Source organism: Jaculus jaculus, chromosome 4, assembly GCF_020740685.1.
Source record: "Jaculus jaculus isolate mJacJac1 chromosome 4, mJacJac1.mat.Y.cur, whole genome shotgun sequence".
Taxonomy (NCBI): domain Eukaryota; kingdom Metazoa; phylum Chordata; class Mammalia; order Rodentia; family Dipodidae; genus Jaculus; species Jaculus jaculus.
This window is the reverse complement of record NC_059105.1, coordinates 107,814,273-107,835,942: the sequence shown is the minus strand read 5'-3', so window position 1 is coordinate 107,835,942 and position 21,670 is coordinate 107,814,273. Positions and strand designations below refer to the sequence as shown.

The 21,670-nt window shown below is 43.3% G+C and overlaps 1 protein-coding gene across 2 annotated transcripts in view; it reads right to left on the bottom strand.

Annotated features, from left to right (window-relative positions):
• Positions 1–12,556, bottom strand: part of Uxs1 (UDP-glucuronate decarboxylase 1) — a 93,466-nt gene extending 80,910 nt beyond the window's left edge. For both annotated transcript variants that reach the window (XM_004651794.2, XM_004651795.2), the window contains exon 1: positions 12,398–12,556. In XM_004651794.2, coding sequence (XP_004651851.1) covers positions 12,398–12,491 — 94 coding nt within the window. In that variant the 5' untranslated portion in view covers positions 12,492–12,556. The remainder of the gene's footprint in view (positions 1–12,397) is intronic.
• Positions 12,557–21,670: the final 9,114 nt, after the last annotated feature.

Here is a 21,670-nt window from a genome sequence, read left to right as displayed (position 1 = left end):
TTCAGTAGTAAATGAGCACAACAATAAACAGTTAAGGACTGGAGAGACGGCTTAGCACTTAAAGCACTTGCCTGCAAAGCCTCAGGACCCATGTTCAACTCTCCAGGTCCCATGTAAGCCAGATGCACAATGGGATACAAGCAAGCAAGGCTGCACACGTGCACAAGGTAGTGCATGTGTGTGGAGTTCAATTACAGTGCCGGAGGCCCTGGTATGCTGGTTCTCTCTACCATAAGAAAAAAATAAAAGGCCACATCTATTGGGCTTGCCTCAAAAAAAAAAAAAAAGATACACAGTTCACAGAAAAAGACTTGTTAGTTGCCATCAAACATTTGAAAAACTGCCAAGGCTCATTCAATAAGAGAAATGCAAATTAAAATTATCAGGGTTGTTAAGGAGCTACATAGGCATTATTAGCAGGCTTGGAGGCCAGAGTCATGAGATCTGTTCTAGATGACTCTGGGTGGGAACAGAGCATTCTATACTTCCCAAAAGACTGTAAGATTACAGAGACATGCTGTGGGCCCCTCCCTGAAAATCAATCCAAAGAGCCCTGTCAATCGCCTGGGAAGGTGACCCTGCCTCACAAAAGCTGATACACCTGAGGATGTGTTAAAAAGCTGGGAGGCTGACTGAGATGGGGAGGGGATATGATGGAGAATGGAATTTCAAAGGGAAAGTGGGGGGAGGAAGGGTATTACCATGGGATATTTTTTATAATCATGGAAGATGTTAATCAAAATTGAGAAAAAAAAGCTCGGAGGAAAGATACAGGAGTTAGGGTCAGAGCCTATGCATGGGCAGCCCTAACAAACCGGGCTTGGTCACCCATCTTCAATAAGCCAACTAAAAGAGCCAAACTAATAGTGAAGAGCAGAAATTATTCAATATGGCCACATTGGGATGAGAGGCAAAATCCAGTGACAATCCCACCCATTCTGATACCAGCCAAAGTCCTAAGTATATCTGTCACCACTCTGGGCACTCTCACTATCTGAAGACCTCTCTTCTCCCTGAAGCTACATGCAGACTTCTGTCATTGAGCCTGCCTGGTGGCTTGAACCTCAACTCAACAGGCCTGACTTCCTTTCTCTTCTCTATCTTCCTCCTCCTGGCAGCTGCCAAGCTGCCTGCCTTATTCCTCTCTCAAACTCCAAGAAAATAATGGCCCTTGAACTTCTTCCTGAACCTGTTTCCAAAGTCCTACATCCTTCAACAGGGAACTCCAGTGTTCAAGAAATACATGATGATATTAAAATAACCAATTTCATAAACTTTACAACAAAATGAATTATATGCTAACATTTACCATAGCAAAACAAGCCCATCTATCTCAACACTGACAAAATACACATAATTTCATGCAGAGACAGCCTAGAGAGCATGTAAAAGTATCTCTACAGACCAATTCTAAAACTAAGACAGGCTTGGTGGGGGCATAGAGAGTCACTATATCTCTTTGTCCCTCTCCTCAATGTGGCCACACCGAATCAATCTCCTCTTTCAGCTTTTCTGTATTAATTTAGCTCTTTTAATTGGCTAACCAATTAAAATAAGTTTGGTTTGTTAGGACTGCCAGGCCACAGGGGCACAGACTCTCACCCTAACTACCTTAACAAGAATAACTTCCTTTAATGAGCAATATACTCATAAGCCCCAGGGGCCTTCCCTCCACGCAGGTACTCACAGGGCTTCACTGCTCGGCTGGCCTGCTTTTCTGAATTCAACTCACTTCTTTTCCCTTTTTTTCATATACCCTCCAGGACCCTAAGCCTACCTGCCCTGACACACTAAGTGAGCACTCGCTCTCTCTTGTGCACAAGCGTGTGCCCTCCTCCCCTTTTCTCTCTCAACCTTCCCTATGCAATTGCCATTCACCACTGTCTTTAGACCTCTAGAGTTTTTAACTCAAAGAAACTTTCCCTTTTCCTCCTTTCTATCTCTTCTTTAGATGCCAGCCAAAGACTTCGAGTTTGCACTTGTCCTGCTACTGAGCATTCGTACTCTGATGAGTTCCCCCCAGTGTAGCTGCATACAGAACTCCACTGCTCAGTGTGCCTGCCTTCCGGGATCCTAATTCATCAGGCCCGACTGACTTGCTTCCCCTTGTACTGAGATTTACAGCCTGCTTGCCCTGCTGTTTTTCTCTCAGATGCTTATACAATAGTCTGTGAGCTTCCCACTGGGTCCATTAATAATAATAATAATATTATTATTATTACTATTATTATTATCATTATTTTATCAACGTGGTAAGAACCCACAAAAGGGAACCCTGGTTCCTCAGTATAACAATGCTGGTTTTCACGCTAGAGATATGGTGAATATTTACAAATATTTGTATTTTTAATATTATAATACCAGTTTTCATACTAGTGACATGGAGAACATTTGCAAATATATATATACACACACACATACATATAATTGTGTATATATATGTATATACGCATATACACATATAATTTTTATTTTGAAATAGAGAGAAAAAAAGAGGCAGAGAGTGAAACAATGGGTGCTCCAGGACCTGAGCCTGATACGAATGAGCTCCAGACATGTGTGCCCCTTGTGTGTGGCACATGTGACATTGTGCACTTGTGTCACTGTGCATCTGGCTATGTGGGACTGGAGATCTGAACCTAAGTTCTTGGGCTTTGCAGGCAAGCACCTTAACTGCTGAGCCAACTCTCCAGCCCCAAATATATATGTTTTCTAATATTCTTATATATTTGAGAGCAAGACATTAAAAAAGGCAGAAAGAAAGAGTGAGTATGCGTAGGCCATGGCCTCCTGCTACTGGAAACAAACTCCAGACATATGTGCCACTTTGTGCATTGGGCTTACACAGGTACTAGGGAATCTAAATTGGGCCATCAAGATTTGCAATCAAGTGCCTCTAACCACTAAACCATTCAATTCTCCAGCCCTGCAAATATTTTCTTTGCATGGGGTGGCGGGGCTGGGCAACTCACACGTGGCTGGTGGCAGCCTGTGCAGAAATCTACCCACTACAGCAGCAGCACTGGTCATGGTGAAACTCTGGAATCACTCCAATGCCCTTCCTTAGCAGTCCAGTCAAATAAAATGCAACACAGCTCACAGGATTACTAATCAGCCATTAAAAGCTGACACACAGTTATAGCTAGGAAATGAAGACATGCAAAATAGTCTGTATCACACACTACCGGGACCTTGACAAGAAAGCATGCACAAACAAGCACAGATATGTGTCTATTTGCAAAAAAAAAAAAAAACCAAAAAACACACAGAATGGATAACTAGGCTAATCAAGGAAACCACAGGCAGCAGAGAAGACATGTGAGACTATTGACAGTCTGCCTTTGAACCGCATAAATGGCTGATATATGTTAAAAAGAAAGCAGCAAACTCTAGAACTGAACATAAACAGAAAGAAAAATAAGCCCAACTTAAATCAAGAGTAGGAAACTATTATTTCTAGTAATATTTTTATAAATTTTTTTGTTCATTTTTATTTATTTATTTGAGCATGATGGGGGGGGAGGAAGGGAGGAAGGGGGGAGGAAGGGAGGGAGAGAATGGGCATGCCAGGGCCTCCCGCCACTGTAAATGAACTCCAGACGCATGCGTCCCCTTGTGCATCTGGCTAATGTGGATCCTGCGGAATTGAGCCTCGAACTGGGGTACTGAGGCTTCACAGCAAGTGCTTATTCTCTCCAGCCCATCTACTAATTTTTAATACAATATTCCAAGTGAATATCCTTAATGCAGTAAGTCTACGACAAAAGTAACTACAAGGAAACCCTACATTTACTGAGTTTGCTGTCTGGAGTGGTTTTAGTGTAGTGACTGTATTTGGGGCAGTAACACAGCACAAACTGAAAATCCTCAATCAAAACTGCCCTGACTGCACCTGGCCTCTGCAAATCATGGCTCAACAGAGCAGCACACTGAGTGTGCCAGGCTCCCCCCACCCGTGACCATGGGAGGGGCTGCAGGAGCGGGGATGCTTTGCTGCTGCCTGGCACCATGAGAGGACAGGACTTGCACACTGCTATCTCAGGAAAAGATCCAAATTCAAATTTTAAAGTCCAGTTTCACTGAATTTGAACAGCTTTTAGTAATACTGTAAAGCTGAAAAATCGTAATTTAAGATATCATTAGTGTTATTTTTTCTTTTTTAGGACATGCATGCTTGTGTGTGGGCATGCATGAGCCATACACTGGCATTCATTCAGGCACTGGTGTGAGTGCATGTAGAGGCCACAGACTGACATTTAAGTGTCTTCCTCCATTGCTTACTTGTTGAAACAGAGTTCACTTAAACCGAGAGCTAACAGATTAGGCTAGTCTAGCTACCTAGCTTGTCCCAGTGATCCCATCCCTGCCTCTGGAGCACAGGGATGGTTGCCATGCCCAGCTGAGATGTATGTGGCTTCTTGGGATCTGAACTCTGGTCCTCCCACTTGTGAGGCAAGTGCTTTATCTACCGGGCCACCCCCCACTATTTTATCTGTAAGGCAGTATAGAGCAAATGAGTAAATACACTTAGAGTGGCCACAAGATTTTCACATAATGGGAAGTGGTAGGGAAGAAATCTGCCATATTAAGATTTAAATTGGGGGTATTAGTAAAAACTCGTGCTTGGAAAAGATAGGTATATTTCCTGGCTACACCCACGGGCAGGGCTAAAAGCCCAGTAATGAGCACAACAGCCAGGACTCCAAATGTTTGAAAGCCAAATGACACTCTCTAGTGTAATGAGACAGGGATCCTTGGAGACATGGCTCCATTCCAGGTTTGGGGTGAGGGAAGAACAGATGAGCCCCAAGCATCTAGAATCACAATGATCAAAGACTAGGGTACATGAAAACAAAGTTTGGTAAGAGAAAACAAATTGTGATAAAGACCACTGAAAGACCTCAAGATATGTTCTCATTCTCATTCCTAGACCTGCGTGAACTGACCTGGAAAGGGTTTTTACATAAGTTATTAAAATCTGGAGACAAAGATCATTGTGGATCATCAGGTGGACCCTAAACCCAGTAACAAATACACCCCTAAAAATACTCAAGACAGATTCTGCAGTGAGAAGATGAGAATGACCTGGAATCTTAGAGAAAGAGGCTGCTGTGACCAAGGCACAAACCAGGCATACCTGCACCCACAAGAGCCTCACAGTGGAGCTCAGCCCTACCAACCTGGACCTCACAATGCTGGCCTAGAAAATAAAGACTAAATTTATCTTTGGTCTAACTCATCATAGCCACCTTAGAAAACTAACACAGAGAATAAGAAAGAAAAAGAAAGGAGGGAAAGTTCTTTTGCAGAAAAGTAACATTAGAAAATCTCCATTTTCAATCCTCAGTATGAAATCTCATCCAGGAAGGGACCAACAGTGTAAGCTAAATGCATCTATATAGTCAGTCTCACGAATCACCCCACAGATGGACTATAGGATGGACTGTGAGAATACTTCTTTGGGACCTTACAAATCATTTTTCTGGGACTACTTCTATAGGATGGTTTTCTGTCAAGCTTGTTTTGATCCTGTAACTAAGTTTGACTTATGTTCTATAATTGTTTACAACCAAGTATTCAGCTGGCTTAAAACAATGTAACCAGGTTTCCTATGCTTTATATTGCCTATGCCCCTGAACAACCTACACAATCAATATTGCCAAGGAATGTTGGACATGTAGATGTGAGCTTCAGCCATGTTCCTTGTTTTACCTGGTGTGGTGGTTTGATTCAGGTGTCCCCCATAAACTTAGGTGTTGTGAATGCTAGCTCCCCAGCTGATGGATATTTGGGAATTAATGCCTCCTGGAGGGAGTGTATTGTTGGGGACAGGCTTATGGGTATTAAAGCCAGTTGCTCCTGTTGCTGTGGTCCACCTTCTGTTGGCCAGGTGGTGATGTCCACCCTCTGCTCATGCCATCGTTTCCCCCTGCCATCGTGGAGCTCCCCCTCGAGCCTGTAAGCCAAAATAAATGTCTTTTTCCCAGAAGCTGTTCTTGGTTGGGTGATTTCTACCAGCAATGCGAACCGGACTGCAACACCTGGTTACATTCCTGGTTCAAAACAATGTGCATGCACATGAGATATAGTGACCACTTCACTAAAAACAGCAGACAATTGAAAGCAATGGACTGCCCACAGAAAAACTGAAAGCAACAGATGGGCTTAGAATGGTAATAGATGTAAATGGAAAATGGTGTATGTGTGTGTGTGTTTTATCTAGGTCAACAGAGTTCATTCATGTGTCCTGCCCTTAAGTCTTTGAGTAAACTTTGGAGTAATTTTTGAAGGCTAAGGTTTTTGTCCCTTACTCACATATTCCTCATTCCTTGCTCATGCATTGCTACCCCCAAGGAAGGGTCTTGCTCTAGCCCAGACTGACTTGGAATTCACTATGTAGTCTCTCAGGCTGGCCTTGAACTCAGAGCAATCATCCTACCTCAGCCTCTTGAAGTGCTGGCATTAAAGGCATGCACCACCACACCTGGGTGTATTGCTGTTTTTCCTGTTCAATAAATACACCAGATGAGTATAGTAGCAGCAACACAAAGCAGTGGGCTCGCTCTTGGGTAAATGGCTCCAAGAGTCACTGCCTTTATTTCAGGGCACCACAACACTGTATATGGGAAAAACACTTTTTCAAAAAGCAGCATGAGGGCTGGAGAGATGGCTTAGCGGTTAAGCGCTTGCCTGTGAAGCCTAAGGACCCCGGTTCAAGGTTCGATTCCCCAGGACCCACGTTAGCCAGATGCACAAGGGGGCGCACGCATCTGGAGTTCATTTGCAGTGGCTGGAGGCCCTGGGGTGCCCATTCTCTCTCTCTCTCTCTCTCTCTCTCTCTCTCTCTCTCTCTATCTATCTGCCTCTTTCTGTCTGTCTACTGCTCTCAAATAAATAAATAAAAATTAAAATTAAAAAAAAAAGCAGCATGAAAGCCATCCATTCTAGCCCATCAAACTTCACAAAGTCAACATTACAGTCAACTCAACATTTCACATCACTTGATACCAATTAACAAGAATTAATTATAAAAATAATTCAGGGGGGGGGGTCCTAAGGAACATGCATGATAAACCACTCTACCACTGATTTGCATGCGAGTCATAATGAAACAATCGGATAAATCCAAAATAGAGGTACTGTACAGAACTGGTATAGGCTTAAAAAAAGGGTAAATGTTGTAAGGATCCAAATACATATGCTATATATGTAGATGATGCTATTATAGTTCAAGAAGCTAAGTGACATAGCAACAAAGTAAAAAACACGTAAACTCTGACTGGGTTCTTGATTAAAAAATAAAAACAAAAACACAAAACAACCAGAAAGCCTACAAAAAAATATTTACAGTGTAACTGGAAGAATAAACATGGACTATATTTTAGATGGTATATTGAATTCCAGGGTGTAAAAGTAGTTAATACCTTAGGAATACTCAAGAAATATCTTTAAAAGTACTTTAGGAAAGGTATTATGACCCAACTTTCAAATACTTGAACATAAAAAATACATGTCAAATACACCTATAAAAATGAGAAAGTGCAAATATGGCAAAATGTAATTGGTAAATGTAGGCAGAGTTTTTTGTGTTTACTGATTTCTTTTAATAGAAAAAAAAAAGCAAAAGATAGGTTTCTAATTTTTGAAATCAAAATGTCAAAAGTTCAAAACAATTCCCAGGTCCTGCCTCCAACCCCCAGGCTGCTAGGAAGTAGGCATGGAGAGGGTCCTAGGAATCAGCACAGCCTGACAGAGCCACTCAGGGAAGCCTGGACACATGCTGATGGCACTCGTTTTTTGGTATCTTTTCCCCCTAGCATCCACTGGTGTCAAGACTATGTCTAAACCCACTGCGTTATCTTCCATGCAACCTGGCCAGGAAGTGATTCCTGAGTTATTCTGCCAGAACAGTGACATATCATGTGGGCACCAGATAAAGATAAATCCATACCCTTAAAATCCCGGGGTTGTAGAGATGGCTCAATGGTTAAGGCACTTGCCTGCACAATCAAAGGACCCAGGTTCAAATTCTCAAGACCCATGTAAGCCAAGTGCACAAGGTGGCACATGCATCTGGAGTTCATTTGCAGTGGCTGGAGGGCCTGGCATGCCTACCTATTCTCTCTCTCTCAAATAAATAAATACACATAAAAAATGTTAACAAGTCCCAACCTCGGATAAGTTGAAAATCTGTGATCCTAAGTGCAAAGCTAACAGACAGAGAACATTCTTTAAAGGGTTCTCAGGTTCAATGTCTTTCCTTTCAGCACAATGACGGAAATGAAGGTTTCTAGCTAAAATGTCATTATAGGGGAACACAAGACACATGAAAAAGTTCATGTATATTACTGGGTTATACAATTCGAGTTTTTAAGAGCTGGAGGTAAGAAAGTAATGGCTCCATAAACCCACCAAATATCAGATTTTTTTTTTTTAATTCTTTACGCTATTTTTGTTGTTGTGCTTTAGATTCCAGGATCACTGTGACAGAAGAGCAGAGATGTCAGTCATCTCTGGATTGGGGAGCCTCTGTCCACCTGGGATGATTAAGCTGCTGCAACTGAAAAATAAAAAGCCTATTCACATCAAAAAGTCAAACTTATGAACCAAGACTAAAGTGCTTGCTGCTGGGTATAGGGGTACAGGGGAGGCTGTTGAGCCTAATAAACCCTGCAGAGGCTATCCAACTACAACCCTTGCACAGACTCATTGGACTTTTTAAATTATATACATGTTAAAAGATAAAAAAGAGGGGTGACGAGATAGCTCCGTGTGTAAAGTGCTTGCAGCACAAGTCACAAATAGGAGAACCTGAGTTTGGATCCCCAGCACCCGCATAAACGGCAGGCATGTAATCATGCCTGTAATCCCAGCATTTATGAGGCAGAACAGGTGCAGTGATCCCTGAACAGGCTGGTTGGCTAAACTACCTGAACTAGTGAACTCTGGGTTCAGAGACAGACCCTGTTTCCAATGATTAAGGTGGAGGGCAAGAGAGGCAGACCCCAGATGATAACTTTCGACCTCTACATGCCCATGTATCCAGACACATGTGAACACATACATACAAACTCACACTGCATACCACATACACACATATTTTAAAAAAAAAAAAAAAACGCTATGGGGCTACAGAGATGGCTTAGCAGTTAAGGCACTTGCTTGTGAAGCCTAAGGACTCGCTTGAATCTCCAGATCCCACATAAGCCAGACACACAAAGGTGAGGCAAGCACAAGGCTGTACATGCCCACTAGGTGGTGCAAGTGTCTGGGGTTTGATTGCAATGGCTGAGGCCCTGGCTTGCCAATTCTCTCTCTCCCTTCCTCTTTCAAAAGAAAAAAAAAAAAAAACTAGGGTTAGGCATGCTGGTCCTCTGCCTACTAGCTACATGGTAGGTTGGCATGAATTTCAATTCATTCCTTTCAGTAGTTACTGAACTCTTCCAATGTGCTAATAGCAATGACTTAAGGACTATGTGGGCCAAAACACTGAATACTCAAGAGTTGGACACTGCAGAGAGAGAAAAACATGTATATGGGAAAGAAAGAACGTTGAGTGAGCTTGTGGTTTATATGTACACCCAAAAGTCACATGACAGCAAGGTAGACAGCAGAGACAAAGAGAAGGGCTCAGCAGGACTTGGGCTCAGCTGGCAGAACAGGAGGGGATTTCTGCAAGGCAGACTAAATGGTGAAGGCAATATAATTGGGAATATGAACAGTTTTGTTAAACAGGGATGGTATTTGATTACTGACAGGAGGCCAGGAATATTAATAGGGAGACGCAGAAACTAAGTATCACAGGCATCACTACTAACAGCCATTCAGAAGTCCCGTACCATTTTTCCTGCAAAACAGCTCAGACAATCATCACTCTCTATCAATACTGCCTTAACCTAGCCTTAAAATCTGCATGGCTACAATAATAACCTATTTCCTAAGCTGGACCAAGACCTCCTTGGGCAGCCTCACCACTCTTCTGTGATTTCATGCTCCACTTAGACCTCTTCTCTGCATTCAGAGAACAGTTCTTGATTTTCACTATCACAGGGCCTTTGTGCACCCTTCTACCTACATCTTAACTTAACATCTTAACATCTACATCTTAACTCCTACACATTCTTCATTCTCAGTTCACATCTGGGTTGCTGGAGTAATTAACATCCCTGATTGCTCTCATCTGAGAGTCTCTGACTTTTTTTTTTAAGAGAGAAAACGAGCAGGGGGTGGGGAGGGAGATAGAATGGGTCTCCAAGCCATAGCAAACAAACTCCAGATGCATGTGCCACTTTGTGCATCTGGCTTTTCGTGGGTACTGGGGACTCAAACCTGGATCCTTAAGCTTTGCAGGCAAGCACATTAACTGCTAAGCCACTCTTCAGACCCCTGTCCTGTTTTGAGCATTCCCTTCCTTCACAGCAGTTTGTAATTTAACCTTATTTGTATGGTCATCCAATTCATGCTCATCTCTTTCTAGGCCAGTGATTCTCAAAGGTGTGTGTGGGGGGAGGGAGGTATTCCCTCAAAAGGACTGAGGAGAGTTTGAGGCCAGCCTTGGTGAAAACTGGAGGGGAAAACAAAGTCCTCAGACCACCATAGCATCACAGGAGAACCTATTAGAAATGCAAATTTTTCAGGTCACATCTCAGACCTACAGAATCAGAAATGTCACCTATTTGAATCTGATGCACACTCAAGTTTGAGGACCACTGCGCTGGCGCCACTGTCGTGTTTTTGCACTCTCTGCAACAGACAATGGGGAAGACGACTAGGGGAGATGTCCTAGTCAAATGAATGACTGGTGAAAACATGCTATGGCCCCATAAATTCTGTACCTTATAAATTCTAAACCCCTACCTCTCACCTTAGAAGTCCTTGGCCCAAACTAGCGCTGCAACTTCCGTCCAGTGACCTGCTCTCTAGTCCTTCACTTTTCAGGGCTTGAATACTAGCTCCCCATATTCTGCCATCTGCATTAAATTCGTGTAGTTTCTAATCTTTATTGAACGGAATTTTTCACACTTAAAATCGGAAGGATCATACATAGTACTCCCTTCCTAAGGTTACTGAAATAAAGCAAGGGCATTTAAGAATCACACCTGAACATGCACAGTTAAGCGCTCAGCAAACAGGCATTTTTATTACTATCACACACAACAACATTTACTTGGATCTTGGCTCTCTTCAAAACTGATCACGTGTACTTCAAGACAGCCCGTCCTTCCTTGCAAAACTACTCACTTCTACTAAGCAATCCTGACCTGAAACTTCTCCTAGCAACCAAAGCTCTTCTACAGCTTGCCAGCTCCGCCTCCTGGAACAGCTGGACAGCAGCAGACAAGCTGAATCCTACTCATCCGGGTCTCGTCTAGTCCTCTATCACCTGAGGTCACTTCTCCTGAGTACCTACTCACCTAGGAATTAGACCTAGGAAACTCAAACACTTGGCCGGTTTCATCTCAACAAGAGTATGTCTTGATGGCCAAGATTCAAAAGGAGCTCAAGCTGAGGGCTATTTATAGTCAAATTCTGGTACTTGGTAAAATATTAATAGCTGAAAGTATATTCCCACAGCACATCAACAAAAGCAAAAGGGGCATCTATTTCCTCCCTAAGAAGCAGACGGGACTCCCACCTGCCTCTGCAGTGGCTCTCTGCCCCCCTTTTCAGGTAGCAGGCTGTCAGGACCAAACAAGCGCACACACCAAAGCCGTGGGCACGCCCCGCCGGGTCCCGGGTCGTCTTTCCTGGGGCTCGGACACGGACCGCGGAGACTGCAGGGACACCGCGCACGGGAGTACCCGTGCGCCTTTACAGCAGCACGGAGTTACGGGGCCCGGGGGGGGGGGGTGACAACATTTGTCTTCCCCAGAGTTGAATTTTCCTACGGATCAGTAGTTGGAGCAGGGACTCTGCCAATGGCCCCGGTATATTTATCCCACTTAACCAACCGGACGGCGAGGCCGCGGCTGTCCGCGTGCCGCACTGCACGGAAGCCCCGGCCGCACTCGGGCTCTCTCCCGGGGCGACATGGATAACAAGGAAGAGGCCGAGTCCTGCTCGACCCGGCGCGGGACCGCGGTGTCCTCACAGCTCTGCTCGCGGACCTCGGCCACCGCGCCACGAGCGAAGGCCCCTCCGCCCGCCGCCGGGTCCCGGAGCCAGGCCCACGAGGCGGCGGGTCTGCAACCAAGTTGGCCGGTGGCTTCGCCGCGAAAGTGAACGGGGTGGAAGCAGGAAGTGCAGGGACCGCCGGGCAGGCCGGGTCGGGGGAGGACTCGGGCTCCAGGCCCCTCCGACGCCCCGCACTGCCCGGCGCCCAGCCGGCCCGCAGCCCCAGTCCCCGCCGCAGCGCGCAATGAACGGGCTCCCGCCGCCCGCCTCGGCGCACACTCACAGGCAGCGTAGGCGAGCAGAGCAATGCCCAGCAATAGCTTCATCCTCCTGCGGTGGACAGCAGACACCAGGCGCACGAGCGCCTTGCTCACCATGCCCGGGAAGCACCCTGGCCCAGGATACTGCCGCGCCGGCCCGCCTGCTGCACAATGAGCCGCGGCGGTGGCCCGAGAGCCCCGCCCCGGCCGCCCGCGCGCCCCGCCCCCGCGCCGGGCTTCCTGCCGTAGGGCTACTGCGCACGCGCGGCTCCGCCCCCTCCTCCTGCCCTCCTCCCGGCGCAGTGACGTCGCCCGCTCTGCTCAGAGGTTTTCCCAGAATGTGGCTAAGAGGGTGGCCGGACGAGGGCGCGCATGCGCATGACAATGTGCCCACGCTGCGTACAGCGGGTTGGCATAGTGTGGCCAAGGTGGGCTCGCAGCGTGCAGGGGTAAATCCTGGCCACGAGTGCTCGAACTCAGCTCAGCGGGTGGCACGCGTCCGGCACTCCACGGTTGCCATGAAACGAAGCACTTATTTATGCCAAATTTGGCGTTCCTTTGGCGCTCTGTGAATGACTCCTCAGAAAGCTGCCTGGCTTTCTGAGCTGTTCTTTTGGCTTATTAAGATAGAAAAAGCCAGCGAAAACGACAAACTTCCCGAACACGGCCAGGGTTTTCTTTTAAAGATAAAGGTTTTATTATTATGAACGTGGTCCTAATCATACAAATTTAAGACAAGCCCCAAAGACAAATGCTACATGCTTTCTCATAGAATTGAGGATGGATGGAAGAAAATAAAAAGCGGGAGTATGAGGGGTGTAGAAAGAGGAGAGAGAAGAGAAGGCAATGGGGGTGATCAAAGTATATGTGCATGATAAACATCATAATGAAACCCTTTGTACAATTACATGCTAATAAAATTTTAAGGTAAACAAGGAAAAGGGGAGATGAAATGGACCTGTTGGCTCAGAGAAAAACCCTGAACATTTCATCGTGTTTGTGATCTTTTTGTTGGATGTATTGAGATACTGTACTGATGGCATGTGAGATTCCTGCATTCATTTCTTTGTTTTGTTGTTGTGGGGATAGGGGTTTCATTATGTGCTTCATGCTGACCTCCAATTCGGAATCCTCCTGACTCAGTTTCCCCAGGCTAGGATTATAGATTTGCACAACCACCCAGCCTCAATTAATTTGAGCATTTATCGAATGCCTGTCATAAGCATTATTTGTCAAAAAGTTCACAGGCTTCAGGCTCACAATTGGGTCCACAGAGAGCTTGGCTGTACAGAAGAAAAGACAAGGCTGGTCCCCACAGATCTATATTAAGCCAACCTTCCAAAGTGAGGGTGAGCTATTGATCTTCAGCCTCTGGGAGAAGTCTCAATGAGGAGGTGGTAATATCTGACTCCTTGCAGCCCAAGGCTACTTGCTAAACTTAACTGCTAAACACTCTCCTTTGGCTTCATAAAAACACTTCAAGAAAATAGTGAATATGCCAACACACAAAAGCTGAGATTCTGATATTATCTACCCCGATGCACTTCATTACACATAGAGAATCATTGAAGAGACTAGCAGAGTGGTTCTCCTAAGGACAGTCATGAGATAGTCCTTGCAAGGCCAGCAACCTGCCTCTGAAGTAGCCAAGACTCCAGTGACAAAACACCTAACATGGGAGCTGAACTTCTACAGACCTACCTGGACAAATCAGTTATCTTCATTTCCTCACCATTGTCATTTAGAGTGTGGGTTAAATCTAAGAAAAAAATCTTGTATGTGTCTATGTGTGTAGTATTGTGAGGTGGTGTGTGTGTTATATGCATGTGTGTGTGCAGATGCATGCAGCCCATGCATGTATGTGCAGGAGCCAAAGGACAATATCCAGGGTCCTCTTGGCCTCCTCCATCACTGTTCTGCTTTGTTTCATTGAGAGGTAGTCTTACTGAATCCAGAGCTGCCAATTTTCAGTCAGGCTGGCTGACCAGCGAGCTACAGCAATCCTCCAGTCTCTGCTTCTTACAGGACTGGAGGTACAAGTGTTCATGGCTATTGTCAACTGTTGATGTGGGTTCCAGCTGGTGGGGAATCCAACTCAGAACCAGGGAAGACCTCTAAGGCCTTCATGCTTGTGAAGCAAGTGCTCTTACCCACTGAGCCATCCCTCCAGCTCAAACCTAAGGATTTTGAAAATAGTAGTAACTTTTACTGATGGGATTCAGAGTCCTCCCACTTTGTGGTTCTGTGCCTTTTAGACTAGAGGTGAGAAGGAGAAATTGGAGAGAAGATTTTGTTGACAGATACCTTACCAGGAACAACTACCCTCTATGAGAATTCAGGTGTATTAAGTGTTGTAGGCAAGGTTTAGTTGAATAGTACTTATCAATTTGAATATGCCAAAATTTTCTGTACAAACCTCCTTAAACCCAATTTTCTTTACTGAGTGATTTTCCTGCTGCCAGACACTCTTGTATGGAAATACCATTAGCAGTTGCTGCTAGAGTGGCTGCTGCTGTCATTATTGCCACCCAGAAGTCTGTTAGTATCCCAAAATCCTGGTTTCCTCCTCACCTGCAGCCAGAGTTGAAGATTCAGCAACCGTACCTGTCCAGTGGAGGGCAGAAGGCATGCTAGGATCTGGGGCAAAGCATTAGCTGAACCAGAGATCAGATCCCCAGTGCCCATATGAACAGGAGGTGTGTTTGTCTGTAATCCTAAATCCTAGTGCTTAAGAGGCAGAGACAGAGGCTAGTGAAAGTTGGTTGCTAGACTAGCTGACTCAGCCAGCTCTGGGTTCAAGGAAGAAACCGTGCCTTAGTAAGATGGATAGCAATTGACATCTACCTCTGGCCTCCACATATGTATGCACACATGTACATACATACATACCCCACACATGTGCCCATAAATGCAAAACCACATATACATGCCAAAAAACAAGAAGCATAAAAAAAAAATGTCTGGGACTTCTGGTTAAGATAGCGGCTTAGTACCATGCCAAAGCAGCCTAGCAGGGAAAAAGTCCAAAAAACCTCAGCAAAATACATACTTTTCCTAAAAAGTGAGGTGTATAGGAAATCAAAATGGCAGTGGAGAAGTAGAAGAGACCCAGAACCTGCACAGGCTGGCAAAAGACTGCGGTGGCGGCAGCGGCGGTGCACCAGAAAGCCGCCAGGCTCAGCACCAGCCACAGGAAAAGCCAGGTGAGGGGAGCTTCCCCTTACACCAGAGCTCTCCACACGCAAGAAACGTGAAGGGAGAGCGGCAGTGAACACCGGAGGAGCAGACCACGAGGTAGAACACCACGTGGAACAGCTAGAGAACCAGAGCAGCTGCAGCTCCCTCCCGTCCCCCACCGCTTATGCCCAGCTCCAGGGAACAGAGCAGTGGTCCCTGGGCCAGCCACGCCAACTTGAGCGAATAGCGGGACCCAAGCAGGAGCAGGGTCCCACAGCAACATGAGGCTCCCACCCCAGCAGCAGTGGCACCAGCAGTGGCAGATTCAACTGCAGTGGCGGAGGATCCAGCAGAGACAGCTAAAGCAGCCGCAGCAGCTGCGGTGGACCCAGCAGAGGTGAAAGACCCAGCAGCGGCAGCTTTACAAGCAGTGGCGGTTCCAGCAGCGGGGGTGCCAATCTGCAGGGCCACAGTTGCCAGGCTCGGTTTGCCCCACAGGAAAAGCCAGTGCCCAGCTCCAGAAATCAGAACAGCAGCCCAACGACCCAGCCAGCAACTTCATTGAGACCAAAATCATCCACAAAGGTAACTGGGATTGATTGCACCAGGGAAGGGTCTCACTTGGTGACAAGCTGACTTGGGTCCCTCAACAGACCAGGAATCTTAACCTCTCTGTTGCTAGAGGACCTAGTTCTAATAATACTCTTGCATAAATATTTGGTGCAGTTTTTGATTGAATGTGTACAGTGTTTAGTTCAATTTTAGAATCTACCTGTATTTTATTCCACTCAGCCTACTTGAATACTCCCATAGCAGGGAAACTGAAACCCTAGGAACACCTTTGTAGATACTCTGAGAGCCTTAAGAGCCACACCTAACACATTAAGCTCCTATCCTGAAGATATATAACATCAAATCAATTGATACAGCTAAGAATACATAGCTAGCTAGAAAATCCAAGCATTAACTTAATCCAAGATGCAAAAATATATACATTATAACACAAGAAACATAAAAAGTAAGACAATATAAATCCACCTAACAGTATTAATGCATCAGAAATGACGTCCAGTGAGAACGAGCTAGAGGAAATGCCTGAGAAAGATTTCAAAAGAATGATTGTAAATATGTGCAAAGAAGTCAGAGAACAAATCAAAGGAGTGAAAGAGGAACTCAAAGAGGAAATCAAAGGAATCAGAGAAGACACAGGACACCAATTTCATGAAATAAAGAAGGCAATACAAGACATAAATAAGGAAATAGAAATAATAAAGAAAAACCAGTCAGAATTACTAGCAATGAAGAACACAGATAATGAAAGAAAAACTCTGTAGAAAATCTCAGAATGGACAAAGGTGAGGACAGAATATTTAAGCTAGAAGACCAGGTAGCAGATCTAATACAGTTCAACAAAGAGAAAGACAAACTTATAGAAAAGTATGAGTGGGAATTTCAAGATATTCAGGACACTATGAAAAGATCAAATAAGAGAATTCAGGGCATACTAGAAGGAGAATTCCACTCCAAAGGCATAGTAGGCATCTTCAACAAAATCATTGAAGAAAACTTCCCCCAAATTGGGAAAGAGGTGGCAATGCAGATACAGGAAGCCTTTAGAACCCCAGCCAGACAAAACCAGGAAAGAACCTCTCCTCGTCATATTATAATCAAACTACGAAACACACAAATCAAGGAAAAAGTGTTGAAAGCAGTTAGAGAGAAAAATCAAGTTACCTACAAAGGCAACCCCATCAGGATTACAGCAGATTATTCAACACAAACTTTAAAAGCCAGAAGGGCTTGGAGTGATGTATTCCAAGTTCTGAAAGATAACAACTGTCAAACAAGGTTACTTTATCCTGCAAAGCTATCCATTCAAATAGATGGAGAAATATGAACATTCCATGACAAAAGCAGGTTAAAGGAGTATTTGAAGACAAAACCAGCTCTACAGAAAATACTTGATAGTATTCTCCATGCTGAAGAAAAGGAAAAGCACACATATAAGGAACCTGGAAAAAACAAGCAATACTCAAATACTAGTTAACACAAGAAAGCAAAGGTAGAGCCAGAACCACACACACAAAAAATGGCAAACATAAATAAACACCTTTCAATAATCTGTTAATATCAATGGCCTCAATGCCCCAACCAAACAACATAGGATTGCAGACTGGATTAAAAAGCAGGATCCTATAATTTGTTGTCTCCAAAAACTCACCTTTCTACAAAGGATAGACATTATCTTAGAGTGAAAGATTGGAAAACAGTGTTTCAAGCAAATGGGCCTAGAAAACAAGCAGGGGTTGCTATCCTAATATCTGACAAGGTAGACTTCAGTCCTATGTTGGTCAAGAAAGATAAGGAAGGTCACTTTATATTGATAAAGGGCACACTCCAACAGGAGGACATTACAATTCTAAACATATATGCACCTAACATGGGGGCTCCCAAATTCATCAAACAAACACTATTAGAACTAAGGTCACAGATAACACCAAACACAGTGGTGGTGGGTGACTTTAACACCCCACTCTCATCAATTGACAGGTCATCCCAGGAAAAAATAAACAGAGAGGCATCTGGACTAAATGAGGTCATAGAAAGAATGGGCCTAACAGATATATACAGGAGATTTCATCCAAATACTGCAGAAAACACACTCTTTTCAGCAGCACATGGAACATTCTCTAAAATAGACCATATATTAGGACACAAAGCAAATCTTAATAAATTCAGGAAAATTGAAATAATTCCTTCCATTCTCTCTCACCACAACGGAATTAAATTACAAATCAGTAGCAAGGAAGGCTATAGAGCATAAACAAAATCATGGAAACTAAACAATACACTACTAAGTGATGAATGGGTCAATGAAGAAATCAAGAAGGAAATCAAAAAGTTTATAGAGTCAAACTATAATTAGAACACAACATACCAAAATCTCTGGGACACAAGGAAGGCAGTTCTAAGAGGTAAATTTATAGCCTTAAGTGCCTATGTTAAGAAATTAGAAAGGTCGCAAGTAAACAACCTAATGCTTCACCTTGGAAAAAGAAGAACAAGGCAAACCGAAAATCAGTAGATGGGTAGAAATAACAAAGATTAGGGCAGAAATAAATGAAATAGAAACAAACAAACAAACAAGAAAACAATCCAAAGAATTAATGAAACAAAGAGTTGGTTCTTTATTGATAAATCCTTAGCAAATCTGACCCAAAGAAAGAGAGAAGAGACACAAATTAATAAAATCAGATATGAAAAAAGTAACATCACAACAGATGCCAGAGAAATTCAAAAAATCACAGGGACATACTATAAAAGCATATACTCCACAAAGTATGAAAATCTGAAAGAAATGGATGATTTCTTGATTTATATGACTTACCTAAATTAAATCAAAATGAGATTAATCACTTAAATAGACCTATAACAAACATGGAGATCCGAACAGTTATCAATAATCTCCCAACTAAAAAAAATGCCCAGGCCCAGATGGATTCACTGCTGAATTTTACCAGACCTTTAAGGAAGAACTAACACCATTGTTTCTTAAGCTTTTCCAGGAAATAGAAAATGAAGGAACTCTTCCAAACTCCTTCTATGAAGCCAGCATCACTCATACCAAAACCAGGCAAAGATAGAAAAAAAGAAAATTACAGACCTATCTGCCTCATGAACATAGATGCAAAAATTCTCAACAAAATATTGGCAAACAGAATACAACAGTATATCAGAAAGATCATTCACCCTGACAAAGTAGGCTTTATCCCAGAGATGCAGGGATGGTTCAATATATGAACATCTATAAATGTAATACATTATTTAAATGGGTTGAAGGACAAATTCACATGATCATCTCATTAGATGCAGAGAAAGAATTTGACAAAAGCCAATGTCCCTTCATGGTAAAAGTCCTACAGAGATTGGGAATAGAAGGAACATATCTCAATATAATAAAAGGTGTTTATGACAAGCCAACAGCCAACATATTACTAAATGGGGCAAAACTGGAAGGTTTTCCACTAAAATCAGGAACAAGACAGGGGTGTCCACTGTCCCCACTTCTACTTAATATAGTTTTGGAAGTCTTAGCCATAGCAATAAGGCAAGAGACACACATAAAAGGGATACAAATTGGAAAGGAAGAGATCAAGTTATCATTATTTGCAGATCACATGATTCTATACATAAAGGACCCTCAAGACACTACTAACAAACTGTTAGAGCTGATAAAAACCTACAGCCATGTAGCAGGATACAAAATAAATACACAGAAATCAGTAGCCTTCATACATGCTAACAACAAACACACAGGGGATGAAATCAGAGAAGCACTCCCATTCACAATTGCATCAAAAAAAAAAAAAAAAAAAAAGAAAGAAAGTACCTTGGAATAAGCCTAACCAAGGAAATAAAGGATCTCTACAATGAGAACTTAAAACTCTCAAGCGAGAAATTGCAGAAGACACTAGAAATTAGAGAAACATCCCTTGTTCCTGGATTGGAAGAATCACTATTGTGAAAATTGCAATCTTACCAAAAGCAATCTACACATTTAATGCAATCCCTATCAAAATTCCAAAGGCATTCTTCATGGAAATAGAAAAAATAACCCACAAATTCACTTGGAATCACAAAAACCCTCGAATATCTAAAATAGTACTGAGCAACAAAAATAAAGCTGGTGGTATCACCATACCTGATTTTAACCTATACTTCAGAGCCATAGTAACAAAAACAGCATGATACTGGCACAAAAACAGACATGAAGATTAGTGGAACAGAATAGAGGACCCAGATGTAAGCCCAAGTAGCTATAGCCACCTGACATTCGATAAAAAGGCCAAAAATACTCATTGGAGAAAAGACAGCCTCTTCAGCAAATGGTGTTGGGAAAACTGGATATATATCTGCAGAAGGATGAAAATAGATTCATCTCTCTCGCCATGCACAAGAATTAAGTCCAAATGGATTAAAGACCTTAACATCAGACCGGAAACTTTGAAACTGCTAGAGGAAAAAGTAGGGGAAACCCTTCAACATATTGGTCTTGGCAAAGACTTTCTGAATACAACCCCAATTGCTCAGGCACTAAAAGCACAGATTAATCATTGGGGCCTCATGAAATTACAAAGATTTTGCACTGCAAAGGACACAGTGAAAAAAGCAAAGAGGCAACCTACAGAATGGGAAAAAATCTTTGCCAGCTATATATCTGATTGAGGATTAATATCTAGGATGTACAAAGAACCCAAAAAGTTAAATAATAAGGACTAAAACAAGCCATCAAAAAATGGGCTTTGGAGCTAAATAGAGCATTCTCAAAGGAAGAAATATGAATGGCATATAAGCATCTAAAAAAATGTTCTACGTCACTAGTCATCAGGGAAATGCAGATTAAAACTACATTGAGATTCCATCTCACTCCTGTCAGATTGGCCACCATCATGAAAACAAATGATCATAAATGTTGGCAGGGATGTGGAACAAGCGGAACTCTTCTACACTGCTGGTGTGAATGCAATCTGGTCCAACCATTGTGGAAATCAGTGTGGAGGTTCCTAAAACAGCTAAAGATTGATCTACCATATGACCCAGCTATAGCACTCCTAGGCATGTATCCTAAGGACTCATCTCATTCCTTAGAAGTACATGCTCAACCATGTTTATTGTTCCTCAATTTATAATAGCTGGGAAATGGAACCAGCCTAGATGTCTCTCAACTGATGAGTAGATAATGAAGATGTGGCACATTTATACAATCGAGTTCTACTCACCGGTAAAGAAAAATGAAGTTATGAAATTTGCAGTTAAATGGATGGACCTGGAAAGGATTATACTAAGTGAGGTAATGCAGGCCCAGAAAGCCCAGCACCACATGTTCTCTCTCATATGTGGATCCTAGCTACAGATGACTGGGCTTCCACGTGAGAATGAAAATACTTAGTAGCAGAGGCCAGTAAGTTAAAAAGGAGATATAAAGGGAAGAGAAAGGAAGGGAGGAGGGTACTTAATATGTTGGTATTGTATATATGTAAGTACAATGATTGAGATGGGGAGGTAATATGATGGAGAATGGAATGTCAAAGGGGAAAGTGTTGGGGGGGAGGGAGAGT